Genomic DNA, 19,931 nt, shown 5'->3' with positions numbered 1-19,931 from the left:
CAACGTGGCCCATGGCTGGTCTGGACATCCAGCAGTATTATTGATAGGAGTCAAAGAACCTTGGGCCGGTCTAATTGTGACTACAACAAATGGAACTTTGGTTTAACTCTGTGGTTTTGAGTGTAGGCTACTGAATTGTGCTTTACCTTGCTACAGTTGAGTGTGGGCTGGTCGCCAAGTTTGGATGTTGTTGAAAGGTGTAAGACTATCTTTTTCATTAAAACAGATCCTAATATTTCATTTAAGAGATGTTCCTGCTGGGCTTGCTTCTCTAGACTTGAGAAATTCTTCCCTGAATTACGTTTAAATTCTACCGCTGAGCTTGATTTTCTGTATGGGAGTAAACTTTCATTTTAAGGTAATGATTTCTATTTTTTTGCATAGATATGTGCTTTTTATATTTTCTACTCTCTATAGAATTGTTTGCATCAAGAATTTTCCAGAACCAGGAGGGCACGGTGGTACAGGCCTGTAATCCCAGAACTTTGGGAGGCCGAGATGGGCAGATCACTTGAGTTCAGGAGTTTGAGACCAGCCTGGCCAATATGGCGAAACCTCATCTTTACAAAAATACAAAAATTACCTGGGTATGTGGTGTGTGCCTGCAGTCCCAGCTACTTGGGAGGGTGAAGTGGGAGGATCACCTGAGCCCATGAAGTCGACACTGCAGTGAGCCCAGATCATGCTACTGTACTTCAGCCTGGGGGACACAGTTGTCTCAAAAAAAGAAAAAAAAAAAGAAAAAAGGAACATAGTGTCTCAGATGGAAGACCTAATAGAATCAGTCTCTGTCAAATATATTTGTTCTATTTTGTTACATAATGTTCACATCAAACAATTGGTTTTCATTGTGACTGCTGAGAGTGAAGTTTTCATGGTGTTGCTACACGTTATAGACATATGGAAGTAACATCTTGATATTTAAAAATTCTATATAGCTTTTATCCATGTTTATAGTACAAATATATGTATTTTAAATTCTTCTGGATGCATTTAGTAAATTCCTCTGATTAATTTCAATATGCAGTTGCTCTAATCATACTATCTAATATACATGAAAATGTAGAAAACAGTTTCTCTGAAGGCTTTGGAATTGCTTTGTCTATCTTTATGTTATTTAGAAATAAAAGTAATTTGGAAATGAAATAGTTTTAAGGAGGAACTAAGCTGCCTCTAACAGCCAGATTATCATAGCAGTGTAGGCTAGGCAGGTTCACCTGCTTTTCAGCCTTTTCATGTAAAAGAAAAAATTGTTCTTTTATGATATTTAATAGTACATGTGCCTGAAACATCTAAGGTGTGAGGTATGAATTCCTCTACTTGGAGGAACTCCTGGAGAGGGGCACTCACATGGGATGAGAGGAGTAAAGCTTCTCTGTCTCATGTGCCTGATCATTGAAATATTTCTAGACGTTGTGTTAGAGGATGCATATTTAGTCTTCAGACTGAGGTGTTGGCATATGCCCAAAGATTGGCATTCACGTAGTACAGTGCCAAGGAGTCCCATATGCCCTCTGGGACCTTGCAGCTTCTTCATATGGTGAACCTCAGAGATTCCACATCATCACTTACCATCTGACAGTTAGTTTACAAAGATAAAAAGTAATGATATATGGACTTTCTTTCATTCTCAATTTAAATGTTGCAGATAAATCTTAAAATTGCAAATGTTTGAGTATTTTATTAATTTAACAGATGGAAGTTATATTTAAACTTATTAAGTGAAATAATTACTGGGTTTGTTCCTTGTTCCTGTCCATATAATTTAGAGTAAGAGGCCTATGCTCAGTCTCTTCTGTTCAAGCTTTCAAATTCCTTTGACAGACTGGATGTGAAATTCAAAAGCCATTAATTTGATGTGTTAATTTTGCACTTTTTGACTTACTGCAAAGATCTTATAGTTTCCATAGCAACTATAACCTATCCAGATTGTGTAATATTCTTTACAGTATTAAAATAAAACTATGCAATTACATGAGCTTCTGGACTGCTTTGTCTAGGGGAACTGAGGATTGAAATATTTCTGTTGAAAAAATTATAGTTGCATGTGAAAAATTTTTCAGAAAGCTTTTATAATTTTGCTTAAAGAATACATCAAACTTAAATATTTAGCAATAGATATCTGATAGATAATTTAATTATTAAATGTATAAAATTTACATTGTAAGCATTGCGTTGAGCTTCTCAGGGACATGTGCTCTCACTCATATACCCACAAATACATTTAAGGCACAGAAGGAACACTTGGCTTTGATTACATTCAGTCACCTGCAGTTTGTGCTTCTTAGTGGCTTCTGAGTGGTCTGAAAAGTCTAGTTTTATGTTTGGGCAAAAAACAGGATGGAGAAAAAGGAAAAAAATGATCATTTAAGCTTTCCTTATTTTTGACTTTGCTGTTTAAAATATGCCTGAGCTATCACTTTGAAAATACTAAAGATTGTTTTAGTAGGTATTTTCAGAGTATCAATTTATTTTTTTTTCTTTTTACCTCAATTCTAATTTAAAAGGCAGTATAATATTAGCACGAAAGTTAGTCGACATAACTTCCTTCATCTTAATGTAACTGTTTTTAATTTTTCGTATTGCCTTCAACATATTTGTAGATGTGTATTTTTATATAGTATAATTTGTGTATTTTCTCAGTAGCATATGGTACACATTTTCCACGTTTCTAATGACCTTCTAGCCATCATTTTAAAAATTGTATCATAGTCCATCTTGTTGACATACCTAGTATGTTTTGTTTGTCAAAATACTGTTTAATTATTTCCTGAATGCTATCTGTTGGAAGAAAACTGGATATAATTTTCAAAATGATTGTGAGGGAAAGTAACCATAACTCAATTATTTGCTTATAGATGATTGTGAAAGTCTTCAAAAGGGATGTAAAATGGTGTTTTAAAATGTAGATTTTGAATAACATCCTAAACTGCTCTATCTGCAGGTCAACACAGAATGGGGAAAATGAGGAATAGCTAAGTAGACAGATGTGACACTACTTTGGCGCTATATTTGACAAAAACATCATGACCTGGTGGTACTTTGCTGAGGCTGTAATACAATCAAAAGACAAAACTTGAAAGGCATGGATTTAACTCCTCTTATAAGAACAACTCACAATATGAACTATAGTTATGATATTCAGCAGGGACCTTTGTGTGGCTGGTTCTGGTTTCAGCACTCTTGAGAATGCTTACTGTACTTACTGTATTATACTAGCTGTCTACTATTAATATTTTAACAGAATGTTTCACTGATTTTTGAACTGCTGTATTCTCTTGGTTAAGCAACTTAGTAACTATTGGGATTTCCCAGAATTCCTAATATACCGTGCATTGTTTGAAAAATCCACTTTAGGTACTGGATTTCTCCTAGTGTTCCTGAGAATGACATGTTGGTGGCTAGAGCTTTGAAGTCTTTAAAAGGCTTTTGATTGAGGTCTCTTTAAAAGACTTTTGATTGAGGTCCTCGGGCTTTTGAATGTCCCCATCCTAAGTGAGATACAGTGTGTTTCAGTGGGTTATCATTCCTATGAATGCTTCTTATACTATGAAATTACTTTAAATGAATCTGGGAGTTTATGTCTGTCAGTTTTTTTGTAGCGAATGTCTATAACAGAATGCTTTATGTAGACTCCAGATAATTAAGACAGGAGTGGAATTATCTTGCAATATGTTTGAGTTTATATTTATGCTTGTTTACTCTTTGAAACTAGTGCTGTGTTTAGTATCCTGTTCTGTTTCAATTTTGAATTTTGTGTTTTGGCTCTGTCTGATGTTTTCATTGTGACATGAATTTCTTTTGGTATTTCATATTTCTGTAGTTGAAATATTATCAAAAATAATAAGCAATGCATGGCATAGTGAGAGTGTTTACATATCACTGAGAAATTAAGTGCGTTTCCATTGTTTTTGTAGTTATGATTTTGAATCTGAAAGTAATATATGGAAAAATAATGTTTTTTTGTTTATGTGCAGAAAAGATGAAAAGGAATATGCATTGAAGCAAATTGAAGGCACAGGAATATCCATGTCGGCTTGTAGAGAGATTGCAGTAAGTGGATACAAATACAGTTATTTATTTTATTATTGATATTGGGTGATGATTTATTTTAATATAAAAGAGTTTCATTAATATATATAATGAATGTTTATTTTACATATGTTTAAGAATATTTTATGTAGAATGAGAAAATCTGTATAAACTTTTTATTTTATTTTTAAATTTTGAGACAGGATCTTATTTTCTTGCCCAGGCTGGAGTACCCAGGCTGGATCACAGCTCACTGCAGCCTGGACCTCCCAGGCTCAAGAGATCTTCCTGCCTTAGCCTCCCAAGTAGCTGGGCCTACAGGCGTGTGCCACCACACCTGGCTAATTTTTTAATTTTTTTGTAGACAAGAGATCTCCTTATGTTACCTAAGTTGGTCTCAAACTTCTGGGCTTAAATGATCCTCTCTCCTTGGCCTCCCAAAGTGCTGGAATTAAAGGCGTGCGCCACCATGCCTACCCATAAACTTTTTAGTTACTTGAAAGTCATCTTTGAATATCTTCTTAATGACATTTAAGATTTGTGATCTCAGTAATACTGAACAAAATGATTTAATTTATTAAAATTGTGATGGAATTTTAATTAGTGATTTAATTAATGTCTATTTTTCTGTAGCTTTAGGACTGATAAGGTCTTTATAGAGTAAGGGGTCATACTATTAAATCTTATTCATTTTAAATACTATTTCTGAAATATATAATATAGTGAGATTTTATTAGTCACCAGAAAATAAGACCATCATAATAATAGGATAATCCCTTAAAGAAAATAGTTACGTGTTTTGGTCTTTATGTATCATACTAGTACATTTAAGAAATGATTGTCCACAAGAATACCAAACATTTAATGAGTGTTTACTAGGTACCAGGCTTAATAAGTGCTTTCAAGTATTAATTCACTTAATTTTCACAACAGTCTGTGAAATAAAATTTTAATATCCCCATTTTACAGATCAGAAAACAGAGGCAAAACTATAATTATAGCTCAGAAGGCTTACTATTATATTACCTTATTTTAGTTCTTCAGTAAATGTTGCTAATTAGGGCTTTACCATAATATCACATCTATTAGAGATGTTTGTCTCTAAATTGTTAGATATTTATTTAAACAATTGTTACTTAATAATTGTTAAATAATTATATTGTACATATCCATTAGGGATTTCTGTCTCCAATTTAATAACTATTACATATATTGCCCAGAGTACCATGTTTCTGCTTCACCTGCATGGAAACACTCCTTCATCGCTTTTAGTCATAAGAAATGTGGTGCAAAGAACACATGGGGTGGGAAATCTCTATACCTGGATGTCTGCCTTAGTAGCTAAGTAGTGATGAGTTCCAGTTTCATCTGTTAAATAAGGGAACTCTTAGGTCTCTTCTAATCATACCTTCTTTAATTCTAGAATGGGAGCCTCTCCCCGGACTGTGCGTACTTTGAGGGGCAGACCTTGTCTTTTTATCTTTAGTTCCTACCATAGTGTCTGACACAGCAAGTGTGCCATAAATGTTTCTTGAATAAATAAATGAATGAACAGAATAAAAAAATTCTACCAGTGGTCCACAATTCTAAATTTGTGTTACTTTTATTTTTAATTTTTTTTTTAGAGACAGGGTCTTGCTCTGCCACCCAGGCTAGAGTGCAGTGGCTTAATCATAGCTCACGGTAACCTTGAACCCCTGGCCTCAAGCAATCCTGCCTTGGCCTCCCAAAGTGTGGGATTGCAGGCGTGAACCACCATGCTTGGCCCTATGTTTGCTTTAGGATGCACATTATTTGAAAAAATTCTAATTTGGTGATTTTCCATTGATTATAAAGTGGTATTTGTGGCTGGGCGCGGTGGCTCACACTTATAATCCCAGCACTTTGGGAGGCAGAGGCGGGTGGATCACCTGAGGTCAGGAGTTCAACACCAGCCTGACCAATATGGTGAAACCGCATCTCTACTAAAAATACAAAAATTAGCTGGCTGAGGTAGCATATGCCTGTAGTCCTAGTTACTTGGGAGGCTGAGACAGGAGAATTGCTTGAACGTGGGGGGCAGAGATTCCAGTGAGCTGAGATTGTGCCACAGCACTCTAGCCTGGGTGACAAAGCAAGACTGTCTCAAAAAAAAAAAAAAGTTTGGGGGAGGTATTTGTAATGTTTTACCAGATAAGCATTTGGTAAGTGATTTTTCACATTTTAAAATCCTCACATGTTATCATATCAACCAATATAAATATTATTGGTGTGCTGTTTTTCTGTGTTAGAGTACCGTAATTTAGCACAGCATTTTCAGCCCTGCCTTCCATGAATTAATTGGGTAAATAACTGAAATTTTAGGTATTGATTAATAGGAAATGATAACCTAATTATAAATGTCCTTTTTGAAACAGAGACTTCTACGTGCCAAGGAATCCATGGGCATGTATGTCTTTATATAAATTTGGAATGTGATGGAGAAACTTAACTCTTAAAATCTGTTACAGCCTTCGTTCTTTTTTTTTTTAATTTTTTTTTAGGGAGACAGAATCTTGCCTTGTCACCCAGGCTGGGTTGCAGTGGCGCAATCTTGGCTCAGTGCAATTTCTGCCTTCTGGGTTCAAATGATTCTCCTGCCTCAGCCTTCCAAATAACTGGGATTACAGGCATGCACCACCATGCCCAGCTAATTTTTTGTATTTTTAGTAGAGACAGGGTTTCACCAAGTTGGCCAGGCTGGTCTTGAACACCTGACCTCAAGTGATCCACCCGCCACAACCTCCCAAAGTGCTGCAGTTACAGGCATGAGTCACCACTCTCTGCCATAGCCTTCATATTCTTATTGAGAGTTTGCCTAATAAAACTTTAGAAAGTGTGCAGTTTCTAGATTGAATAGCATTTTATGAGTACCTTAAATACTTAGCCCCAACATGATAGGGATTTTCACAGCAAGTTCAGCATGGATGGTATTTCACAGTGACTATGCATATATATCTTATACATTAAGCCCACTAACACAATTTTATAATTATTGTTTTATGTATTTGTCCTTTATATCATATTAAAGAAAAGAGTTACAGACAAAAATACATTTATGCTTTCTTTTCTCTTTGCCTATGTCATTATTTTTCCTGGTGTTCTTAATTTTTTGTGTGGATTTGAGCTACTGTATAGAGTCCTTTCATTTTAGCTGAAAGCCTCCTGTTAGTATTTTTTGTATATCAGGTATACTAGCAATAAATTCAGTTTTTGTGTCTGGGAATGTTATAATTCTTTTTCTGTCTTTACCCAGCTATCCTTGATTTTTGCAATATTAGTGTTGTTGGATGTAGAATTCTTGGTTGATAGTCTTTTTCTTTCACACTTTGACTGTGTCATCTCGGCATTCTGTCCTCCGTGGTTTCTGATGAGAAATCAATTGTTAATCTTGAGAATCCCTTATATATGAGGAGGGTTGTTTTTTTTTTTTTCCTCTTGTTGATTTCAAGATTCTGTTTTTGTCTTTGGCTTTGACAGTTTGACTATGATGTGTCTTGGTGTGGATCTCTGAGTTATCTTACTTGGAGTTTGTTGAGCTCCTTGGATGTGTAGATTAATGTTTTTCATCAAATTTGAGAAGTTTTCAGCCATCATTTCTTTTTTTTTAATTAAATTTATTTTATTTTGTTTTGTTTGAGACAGGATTTCACTCTGTTGCCCAGGCTGGAGTGCAATGGCATAATCATGCTTACTGCAGCCTTGACCTGCTGGGCTTAATCAGTCTTACCACTTCAGCCACCCAAGTAGCTGGGACTACAGGTATACACCACCATGCTCAGCTAATTTCTTTTTTTTTTAAATTTTTTGTGAAGATGAGGTCTCACTATGTTGCCCAGGCTGGTCTCAAAGTCCTAAGCTCAAGTGATTCCTCCTGCCTCAGCCTCTGAAAGTGCTAGGATTATGTGTGTGAGCCATTGCACCCTACCACAGTCATCATTTCTTCACATAATCTCTCTTTTCTTTCCTTTCTCTCTCTCCTATTGCAGCTCTCATTATACATATGTTTATAGGCTTCATGGTGTCCCATGGATCTCTCTCCAAGGCTCTGTTCATTTTTCATCATTCTTTTTGTTGGTCAGACTGGATACTCTTATTGTCTGTCTTCAAGTTTGTTGATTCTGTCTTCTGTTGTTGAGCCCCTCTGGTGAAATTTTCATTTTAGTTATTATTTGTTTAGTTTTCCTGGTGGTGGAAGGACAGAGTATGTAAGGGAATCGAGAGTCAGAGAGGTTAAGAGGGACTGATAGATTGGGGAGAATGGAGGCAACACCATAAAGAGTAGATAGGGCTTGTTCTCTGTCATCTTCCTTCTATATACCATTATATTACCTAATACCTAGTATTTTCTAGTTCATATAGGCACACATAGCTGAGAGGATTTTAAGGCAGAAATAATTAGGAATGAACATTTCACTCATTACTTTAAAATGTGAGACTGTGATTGCAGAATAACTCTTGAGGATATAGTTGGATGCTGGGAAAATAAGTTAAAGAGCTTATAATCATGGAATAAACTTGGAAGAAGTGCAAGTGTACAGAAAGGAAAAAAGTTTAAGAATGAAATGTGTTGTTACCTCAAGTCTCACTAAAAAAGAATGTCGTGTCACGTTTTAATTTCATTTGAACCTTACTGACCAAAGGCTCATTATAACCTCATACCTTTGTACAGTGCTTTACACTTTACATTATGTCACAACGGGGAGTAATTCTGGGTGATTAAAATACCAGGATCATGTGAACATCAGCATTTTTAGCCTGGGATTACAGGGAAGTTCTAATATAAAGTCTATTACATTTGTAGCCTCTGTGATCTTAAGGTTGGTAGGTTGAAAACGTGGTAAATACTATTAATTCAAATCCTATTCATTTGTTTTGCGATTATGATATTAAAATATGTTTGTCATAAAATTAGCAGACAATATAGAAAAAGGCTGGTAAAAGCACCTGTTATGCCAACACTCAGAAGTAATCATTTTTTTTGTATATTCTTCTAGACTTTTTTCTTTGCAAAAATACACAGAATTTTCCCCCCACAAAAGCAGAGAGTCCATTAATTTTCATGAAATATAATTTAATCTGGAATAATACAAATGTAAATTTCAAATTTATTAATCATTCTGGGTTTTGTAGGATATAAAGATTATAAGGTTATTACCCTGGAGTCTAGGTGTGGTGGCCCCCACCTGTAATCTCAGCGCTTTGGAAGGTTGAGGTGGGATGATTGCTTGAGGCCAAGAGTATGAGATCAGTCTGGACAACATTGTGAGACCCTGTCTCAATAATAATAATAATAATAATAATAATAATAATAATTAGCTGGGCATAGTGGCACTCACCTGTAGTCCTAGCTGCTTGGGAGGCTGAGGTGGGAGGATTGCTTGAGTCCAGGAGTTAGAGGTTACAGTGAGTTACAGTTGCACCACTACACTCCAGCCTGAGTGACAGAGCGAGACCCCCATCTCAAAAAAAAAATATATATATATATATATAAAATACAATAAAATATATTACTCCTGAGTACTTCTAACAACATCGAGATATTTCCAAATGAAGTGAAGAGCAAAATTAGGGAAAATTAGGGGGAACTAGGGTGAAGGGCATAGGTTGAGAAGATGTCTTAGTCTGTTTGGGCTGCCATAACAAAATACCATAGACTCAGTGGCTTATAAACACCTATTCTAACAATTCTGGAGGCTGGAAGTCCAGGATCAAGGCCCATTCAGTGTCTGCCCATTCAGTGTCTGGTAAGGGTCCGCTTCCTGGTTCACAGATGGACGGCCGTCTTCTCCCTACGTCTCCACATGGTGAAAAGGCAACCATTTCTCTCAGATCTCTTGCATAAGGGAACTAATTCCATTCATGAGGGCTCTGTCCTCGTGACCTAGTCACCTCCCAGGGGCCTCATGTCCTGATATCATCACTTTGGTTAGGGGTTAGGATTTCAACATATGAATTTGGGAGGGCAAGGGGCATAAACATTCAGTTTATTGAGGAGGGAAGAGAAATAGGGAGATACTGACTTTTTGCAGACTGCTGCTTCCCTCAGCTCTGGCTTGGGTTGCTGATTAACTCCACTCCCTCATTCACCTCTGCTCAGTTCTTTCTCAGTGTATATATCCATCAGTATCCCAGCATTGATGCTTCTGTGGTGAGAGGCAGGATCGGCAGAAAGGGGCTGTCACCTGCCGTTCTTCCGCTTAATGCCCAGCAGACAGGGTGGTGGGAGCAGCACTTTTCCTTCTTTTCTTTCTTTTCCTCTCTTGCCACCATGGTGGTGTGGCAGGCTGCTTTGTAAACTTCAGTGGAATGCTTGGAACTTACCTCTTGGCATAAAGGAATAAACCTTTGCTTTGTTAAATTTATAAAGTGGAATTGATAGAATGTATGTTTGCTCAGGATTCCTCTGAGAAAAACTCTAAAATGTCTATGAACCAAGGCTCAATTCTTATTCATTTAATTTCTACCAAGCTTAAAATTATTTTCTTTAATTTTATATATTACAAGTTGAGACATATATATTTAGTTTTATTAAGATTATTTAATTACATCATCTCAGTTGTTTTTATGTTTTGTTTGTTTATTTATTTATTTTTGAGACAGAGTCTCGCTCTGTTGCCCAGGCTGGAGTGCAGTGGCACGATCTCGGCTCACTGCAATCTCCACCTCCCACATTCAAGTGATTCTCCTGCCTCAGCCTCCTGAGTAGCTGGGATTGCAGGCATGTGCCACCATGCCTGGCTAATGTTTGTGTGTGTGTGTGTGTTCAGCAGAGACGGGGTTTCACCATGTTGGCCAGGCTGGTCTTGAACTCCTAACCGCAAGTGATCTGGTCACCTTGGCCTTCCAAAGTGCTGTGATTATAGACGTGAGCCACCACACCTGGGTTGTTTTTATGTTTTACACTGAGTGCAAGTTTCTTTTTCTTTTTAAATATGTGTGCAACTTTATGAAAGTATAGATTAGTGGAAATAGATGTGTGAATCAAGTATTTTACCTTTTCTATGAAAGAGACAAAATCAAAGTTTAGTATTGAGATTTTTAAAAAACACTCAAAGTAGAAAAATAATGTTTTTTTTCAGACTTTTAACATGATGTTCTGTAACAGTTATTTTCTTTAAAAGTTTGGCATGGTTTTTAAGAGATTAGAACTAAGTAAATTATATGTGAAATTTCCCTTGAGCAAGATCTGTTCTTTGGTGTGATCCTTGTGTTTTCCTTAAAAACAAACAAAGATTTTACTTTTGGAGTTGAAGACTTAGCATGGATATTTCCTTATGAAAAATGTGGTTTTTTTCCTTGCAATATATGGTGATAGTTAATATTTTTCTCAAATATATATTTAGCCTTCTTGGCAAAATAAAGACTTTCTGCCAACTCATATACTTAAAAATGAAATATTGTAAGAATTTGGGATTGGAGTTTGCTATTATTTTAGGAGGATTCTGGGAAACTAGTACAAGGTCAGTGCCTAGGGAGGAACTACACTGTAGCATTTTTAAATTTCCTTTTAAGACCTGAAAAGGTACAAGGAGCCAGCCAGCAAACAGAACCTCCAGTCCTATGTGTATCTGTCTGTTGTCTGCTCTACTATACCTGTTAAGTCATGAGTCTCTTCAAAGATGTGTGTGTGTTTGTATACACCTATTGGACTATTTTTCAAGCTACTGTGTTTCTGAAGTGACATATCTTTATGTTGTCAGAAGGTGATTTAAACACCCATTATCGCCAGTAATAGAAAAAAGGTGGGCCATACAGGTTTCTGGGGTTTTGTTTCTTCTCACTTTTGTGTTGCTCACTTTTGTGAGAAGGAACAGTTTGAAAAAAGATACCAGCTTTGCTCATTAGTTTCTGATGTGTGTGTGTATTTGTGTGTGTGTTATGGTAAGGGAAGATGGAATGGTGTGGTAACACAAGTCATAGATGTAGCTGAAAACTTTTCCATTTCTGCCACTCTAGGGGAATAGACTAGTTAGCTGTTAGCACAACCTTTAGGCTCTTGTGGTAGCTGCAAATGCTTTCCTTCTTTGAAGAATTGGTGGGTTATGATGGAAAAGTTGGCTTTCTGCTGTGTCAGTATCCCTCCCTACTGAGTACATCAGTAGAGTTATTTTAGTTCTCCTAAAAATATAAAAATTATCAATTTAATATTCCTGCTCTAAGCAGTTAGATTTAATTGGCTATTAATTCTGTATTTTTAGTGTTTATTTTTCTCTTGAATAATATTGAAGCAAAGTTGTGCTAGTGATATAAATGCAGAGTGAAAGACTGAAAATAAATCTGATACTGGTATGTGAGGGGCTTGGCTCAGAGTCTGAATATAAATGTGCAGTAAATGGTGCTGGTTTTTGTCGTTGGTATTATCATTGGTAATAACTTTTTCCTATTTAAACTCTAAGCAAAGAAAATAGCTTAACTGGTTTTCACTGTGGTCAAAGTTAGTTATTCTTAAGACCATAAATTTCGTTTTAGAATGTGTTCTTATAGAAGATACCAAACTACAAAATTTAACATAAACTTAGTAATTCCAGATTAAAAATAGGAGATTGAAGTGATAAAACTAAAAAAATGTATATTTTTAAATATGCCTTTGGCTTCAGATTGTAAGGTGGGAAAGAACTTGGACTTTGGGTTCAGATAGACTTGGGATTGTATCTGGATTCCACTATTATCCTGTAAATCTTTGGCAAGTTACTATTAGTACCTGGACCCATTTGCTAGGTAGCAATAGAGATGAAGTGTTTTTTTGTTGTTGTTTTTTGTTCTTTTTTTGAGATGGCGTTTTGCTCTTGTTGCCCAGGCTGGAGTGCAATGGCGTGATCTTGGCTCACTGCAACCTCCGCTTCCCGAGTTCAAGTGATTCTCCTGTTTTAGCCTCTCGAGTAGCTGACATTACCATGCCTGGCTAATTTTGTATTTTTAGTAGAGACAGGGTTTCTTCATATTGGTCAGGCTGGTCTTGAACTCCCAACCTCAGGTGATCCGCCTGCCTAGGCCTCCCAAAATGCTGGGATTACAGGCGTGAGTCACCGCGCCTGGCCGAGATAAAGATTTTAAAGGGGAATCAGTTATGTTTTGATTTCCTAGTAAGCCTGGCACTGCTGAGAGAGTAGGCTGTGCAGCAGTTCATAGGTTCCTCAGATTCTCAGAATCTCTTTCCTTGCCAAATTTTCAGGTCATTCTCAGCTCCACCCTATAACCACAGTATCACCTGAATCTCATGAAATGTTTTGGCAAAGCACTTCTTTTCCAAAGATGTTCAAAAATCTTCTGAGTTACCAGGAGGAAGTGGTTGCCTGTGAGGGCAGAGTCTTACTCTTGCATATATTTTAGTGATATATACTGTATATAAACTCTTGGATTACAATATGGATGAGTTCTACTTTTATTCTAGTTTGTTCTTTAGGCTACTTACTGCTTAATTTGGGTTTGGAATTAAGTATCTCAGTCTGTGCAACCTATTTTTTAGTTTCTTGATTTAAAATAATTATTAATACCATAAGCAACTGTCAATAGAATTTATCTAATATCTGTGAATCTTAGTTTCTTCATGTCTAAAATGGGGGATTTTGGGCGTGGATTCACTGTGACTTCATGAAATTTAGTTTGTATCTGATATATTCACTATTGAATCCTTGGAATCTGTCTATATGGTGCTTGGAACAAAGTGGGCTGTTAATAAATTGTTAAATAAATACAAGAATTTACTTGAAATTGTTATTTTAACAATATTAGTAACATCATAAGGGAGTGGTATTCTGATAAAGTTTTTTTTTTTTTTTTGGTAGTAGAAGATTTTAAGCTTTGTGTTCAGGCATATTCTTATTTGAAATATAAACTTAAATTGCATGGTGGCTCATGCCTGTAAACCCAGCACTTTGTGAGGCTGAGGCAGGAGGATCACTTGAGCTCAGGAGTTTGAGACCAGCCTGGGCAACATAACAAGACCCAGTCTCATAAAAAAAAAAAAAAAAAAAGATTAAAAATTAAATTTTTTGGACTATTTATTTATTTATTTATTTATTTTTTGAGACAGAGTCTCGCTCTGCCACCCAGGCTGGAGTGCAGTGGCGTGATCTTGGCTCACTGCAAGCTCCGCCTCCCGGGTTCATGCCATTCTCCTGCCTCAGCCTCCCGAGTAGCTGGGACTACAGGCGCCCGCCACCTCGCCCGGCTAGTTTTTTGTATTTTTTAGTAGAGACGGGGTTTCACCGTGTCAGCCAGGATGGTCTCGATCTCCTGACCTCGTGATCCGCCCGTCTCGGCCTCCCAAAGTGCTGGGATTACAGGCTTGAGCCACCGCGCCCGGCCGGACTTTTTATTATCTAAAATTTTTGATCCATTCTGATTTTCCTTTCCATAACCATGTATGATTTAATGAATAAGGGGTGGAAAATAATCATTTGAATATAAATTACTTGAGTAGGAATTTGAGACCATTACTATTCAAGTAATTATTTGAATATTTACTGTTGTACAAATCACTATTCAAGTAATTTAATTTTTCATTTAATATTTGAGTATCTGTTATAATCTAGGCATTGTGCTAAATGCTGAGGATATAGTAGTGAATACAGTTTTTCCCTTTCCCTCAAGAAGTTTATAGTTTTGGAGGAGACAGACAAGGAAACCATTTTCAACACTGTGTAATCAATACTGTGACAAAGTTAAGCACAGCGTGCTGGAGGAGCACCCAGCTCATACTTGGCAGTCTGGGAAGACTCTTTGGGGATTTTGTGGTAGCATAAATTTGAAAGCCTAATAGGAGCTAGCCAGGTGGAGGAGAAGGGAGAATATAGAAGGACTTTTGGTCTGAAACAGCATGGAGGAAAGCCCAGACATAGAGAGAGAGAGAGCAGTGCTCACCCTCTTAGTTTTATGAATAGTATTTGAGGAGTTGACTGCTTTAATTTTCAAGCCTACCAAATTGTAGTTATTAAAACAGCAATGTGTAAATTTTTATTGTGTTCCGCAAGTAAAATTTTGGGGCTTACTTACTGCTGCATCTAGGGTTACTCTCACTAATGTATGGAGAATAGAGGTACTGTTAAAAGTTGATGAAACGGCTGGGTGTGGTGGCTCACGCCTGTAATCCCAGCACTTTGGGAGGCTGAGGTGGGCGGATCACTTGAGCTCACGAGTTGGAGACCAGCCTGGGCAACACGGCGAAACCCCATCTCTACTAAAAATACAAAAATTAGCCTGAAGTGGTAGCGGGCGGGTGCCTGTAAGCCCAGCTACTTGGGAGGCTGAGGCACGAGAATTGCTTGAACCCGGGAGGCGGAGGTTGCAGTAAGCCAAGATTGCGCCACTGTCCTCCGGCCTGGGTGACAGAGGGAGACTCTGTCTCAAAAAAAAAACCAAAAAAACCAAAAAAAAAAACCCACCAAAGTTGATGAAACAAAAACTTATATGAATAATAATTTTTGAAGTAAATAGTAGATGAACTAAAAATGATCAAAAGGAGAGGAATGATGGAGATGGGAGGTAAATGAGCTACAGTGTCATCTGTTATGTTAGAAAATCAATAATGTTTAAAGTTGGTAAGTCAAGAATAGTGGTATAAACACTTGAAGATAGAAAATAAACAAAAACTAGAAAAAGTTAAAAAATAGTTGCATATGGGAAAGGTGAAGTATGGATCAGAGGATTATTTATTTGATTATAATCTCTGCTACGTTTTTTGTATTTTAGTGACATATGTAATATATATTAAAATAATTTAATAAAAATTAAACTGAACTAGATTTTAAAAATACTGTACCTCCACCAGAATGGCTAAAATGAAGAATACTGATAACACCATTGTTAATAAGATTATGGAGTAACTGGTACTGATGGAAGCATGAAATGGTATAGCCACTTGAGCAGAAAGTTTGCAGTTTCTGATGAATTTATACCTACACGTATTGCATGATCCAGCAATTCCATTTTTAAGTAATTTGTATCCAAGAGAAATTAATGCACATGACTACAAAAAACTTGTACAAGGATGTTCATAGCAGCTTTATTCATAATAGCCCCAAACAAGGGAAAATCCAAATGTTCAGCCATAGGAGAGTAGATAATTTATGGTGTATCCATAGACTGGATTACTATTAAACTCTAAAAAAGAAAATCGATGTACTTAATAACTTGGACGAATCTCAGAAACATTAATTTAAATAAAAGAAGCCAGACACAAAATAACACATATGGGTATGGTTTTATTTATATGAAATTTAAGAGCAGACAGAAATACCTATTGTGATAGAAATCAGATAGTGGTTGCCTTGGGTAGGGAGGAGGATTGAGTGGAAAGGAGTTCACAGAAACTTTACAGGGTAATGTAAATGTTGTATGTCTTCTGTCGCCCAGGCTGGAGTGCAGTGGCGCCATCTTAGCCCACTGCAACCTCTACCTTCCTGAGTTCAAGCGATTCTGCTGCCTCAGCCTCCCAAGTAGCTGGGATTACAGGTGTGCACCACCATGCCTGGATAATTTTTGTGTTTTTCATAGAGATGGGGTTTCACCATGTTGGCCATGCTGGTCTCACACTCCTGACTTCAAGTGATCTGCCCACCTCAGCCCCCCACAAAGTGCTGGGATTATAGGTGTGAGCCACCCTGCCTGGCCAAAATGTTGTGTATCTTGGTTGGTGGTCACACAGGTGTTTATATTTGTCAAAATTCAAGCTGGTCACTTAAGACTTGTACATAATTTACTGTATGTAAATTATGCCACAATAAAATACTAGTAATTAAAAAATGTCTATTACAAGATAAAGACTAGAGAGGTTGGTTCTTTAAAGGAATGGAAGAAGTCTAATATGGTTGCAAGGAAGAGTTGAGGGTAGAAAGGTTAAAATGTTAGGCTGGGGCCATCTTGAATGACTTACTTGCTTGCTTTGTTGCCCACGCTGGAGTGTGGTGGTACAATCTCTGCTACTGCAACCTCCGCCTCCCAGATTCAAGCATTTCTCATGCCTCCCAGGTTCAAGCGATTCTTGTGCTTCTTGTGCCGTAGCTTCCTAAGTAGCTGGGATTACAGGCATGCACCACCATACCCAGCTAAATTTTTTTTTGGTATTTTTAGTAGAGACGGGGTTTCGCCATGATGGCCAGGCTGGTCTCAAATTCCTGACCTCAAGTGATCCACCTGCCTCAGTCTCCAAAAGCGCTGAGATTACAGGCATGAGCTACCATGCCCAGCCCTACCTTGAATGACTTTGTAAAAACAGAGGAATTGGAGAGAAGTATTTGAGATTTAAGAGAGATTTAGTAAACAAAACTTTTAGTGATGATTTCTCTGTTAGCTAGATGGTGCAGTTTACTGAGCAAAAGAGCCAAGGTGGGTGAGATGGGGAGGGTTGGGTAAAGATGGTGACCTGAATTTCACAGATCTGATTGCTTAGTTTTGGGAAAGATATAGAAGATTATATAATAGTAATACTACAACTAGAAATATAATAATACTATCACCTTTCAAGGCGTTATTATTGTGTAAATTATTATGTGTCCCCTTCTGTTCCAGCCATTCATTATCCCTTCTCATTTGTCTTTATGAAGAGATACACGATTTGCCATTCATAGTCTATACAAAATACAACTATTGAACATTGGATAGTCTACGCAAATAGGATAGAAAAATAGTTGAATGGTTTTATTCAAGAGAATGACTGTCAGTATGTGTCTCCATATTTAATTTTAATGGCCAGTCATATAGTATTGAAATAGCCAGTTAGACTCTTTCATGAGAGAGACTGGAAAAGACCCAGTGCTACTATATTTTTCTTTTCTAAAAATTGAGATACAATTCACATACCATAAAATCAGTCCTTTTAAGGTATATAATCCATTGGTTTTTAGTGTTTTCACACATTGTGCAACTATCACCACTGTCTCATTCCAGAACATTTTCATCATCCCACAAAGAAACTCTGTACCCAGTAGTAGTCATTTCGCATCACCCCTTCCCCTCCCCAACTCAGCCCTTGGCAACCACTAATCTAAATCTGCTTTCTGCCTCTATGGATTTGCTTATCCGGTATTCTTTTGCAGTTAGCCTGTCTCCAGCATCATCACAGCCAGTGATCCTACACTGAAGGTTGTGAAGATTGTTTCTCCTTGAGTCATTCTGTAATCCAGTGATTTTCAGATTTTATGGCCCTACGTATCACCTGGGGATCTTGTTAAAATGCTAAAATGCAGATTCTCATTCAGTAGGCCTGGGGAAGAGCCTGATATTCTAAATTTCTTCCATTTGTTTTTTTTTTTTGTTGGTTGAGACAGAGTTTCGCTCTTGTCATCCAAGCTGGAGTGCAATAGTGCTATATCTCAGCTCACTGCAACCTCTGCCTCCCAGGTTCAGATGATTATCCTGCTTCAGCCTCCCAAGTAGCTGGGATTACAGGCATGCGCCACCACGCCCGGCTAATTTTTGTATTTTTAGTAGAGATGGGGTAGCACCATGTTGGCCAGGCTGGCCTCGAACTTGTGACCTCAGGTGATAGGCCTGCCTCGGCCTCCCAAAGTGCTGGGATTACAGGCGTGAGCCACTGTGCCCAGCCGATATTTCGAATAAGCTCTTACATAATGCTAATGCTGCTGGTCCAAAAGTGACATTTTGACTACTGAGGTTCAAAGATGCCTCAGAAGCGGAAGAATTTTAATTGTAAACATAAATGAATTTTTGAGTAGCAGCTGGTACTAATCTAGAGGAAATTATTACAATCTGTTGAGTTTGTTTAATAGTGTTTCTTTGTTAATTGCCTTTCAAAGGGATTACTTCTACCCTACATCGTAACCGTCTACATGTTATGGGACAGTTTATGGGCTTATTTGTATCCATAATTAGGTTAGTGAAATCAAATAGTAAAGAAAGCTGAGTTAGAACTTATTCCACAAGTATAACTTTGTTGTTTAAACATCTTCTGATATTCAGCTCTAATTCCTTTTTGAAAGAAACTTTTCTACAGATTTTGTGTTAGTAGATTACTGGTAGTCTCAAATGAGTTCTCTAACCATCCAATTCCGCGTGGCTTCCTTGTGTTGTCTTTGGGTTGATTAGGATTGCCAGGAAGTAAAATAGCCACTATAGCTGCTTCCTTTTTCAAGTCATTCAAGTTAAGCTTAATGTAGAAAAACTTTGTGAGATTTCATTAAAATTCCTCCCTACTCTCCAATTAGAGTATAATAAATCCAATCAAGATAGGCTCTGGATTTGGCTGTTAGTACTCCAGTGAAGGCAGAAATGGGGACATAGTTAACTACAGCAAGGCTTATTTTATACAAGTAAAGAGCCTTGCTTCTAACAGTGGAGGTATGAAGCTATTTAGTCTTGGGCCATCTATTGCTCTCAGTCTGAGACCCAGTTGTATAACTCAATGGATTAATATTTCCAAATTAAATAAAACTGAATTGGGTACAGTATTGTGCTCCCATAGTCCTGGCTACTTGGGAGGCTAAGGCAGGAGGTTTGCTTGAGCCCAGGAGTTTGAGGCTGCAGTGTGCTACATTTGTGCTTGTGAATAGACTCTGCACTCCAGTCTGGGCAACATAGCAAGACCTAGTCTCAAAAAATAAAAATAAAGTCTGGGTGTCGTGGCTCATGCCAGTAATCCCAACAGTTTAGGAGTAAGGTGGATCACTTGAGGTCAGGCGTTTGAGCCAGTCTGGCCAGCATAGTGAAACCCCATCTCTACTAAAAAAAAACAAAAAAAACAAAAATTAGCTGGACCTGGTGGCATGTGCCTGTAGTCCCAGCTACTTGGGAGGCTGAGGCATGAGACTCACTTGAACCCGGGAGGCAGAGGTTGCAGTGAGCTGAGATTGTGCCACTGCACTTCAGCCTGGGTGGCAAAGCAATACTCTGTCTCAAAAATAAATAAATAAATAAACAAC

General features: G+C 37.4%; 1 protein-coding gene across 6 annotated transcripts in view; it reads left to right on the top strand.

The window, feature by feature from the left end:
* The window catches only part of CDK19 (cyclin dependent kinase 19), a 217,950-nt gene that overhangs the window by 68,024 nt on the left and 129,995 nt on the right, over positions 1–19,931 (top strand). For all 6 annotated transcript variants that reach the window (XM_015137574.3, XM_015137573.3, XM_077999285.1 and 3 more), the window contains one exon: positions 3,978–4,053. In XM_015137574.3, coding sequence (XP_014993060.1) covers positions 3,978–4,053 — 76 coding nt within the window. The remainder of the gene's footprint in view (positions 1–3,977; positions 4,054–19,931) is intronic.

Source organism: Macaca mulatta, chromosome 4 (genome assembly GCF_049350105.2).
Source record: "Macaca mulatta isolate MMU2019108-1 chromosome 4, T2T-MMU8v2.0, whole genome shotgun sequence".
In the NCBI taxonomy this organism is placed as follows: domain Eukaryota; kingdom Metazoa; phylum Chordata; class Mammalia; order Primates; family Cercopithecidae; genus Macaca; species Macaca mulatta.
Note: the sequence above shows the minus strand (reverse complement) of the source record. Positions and strands in the feature narration are given on the sequence as shown.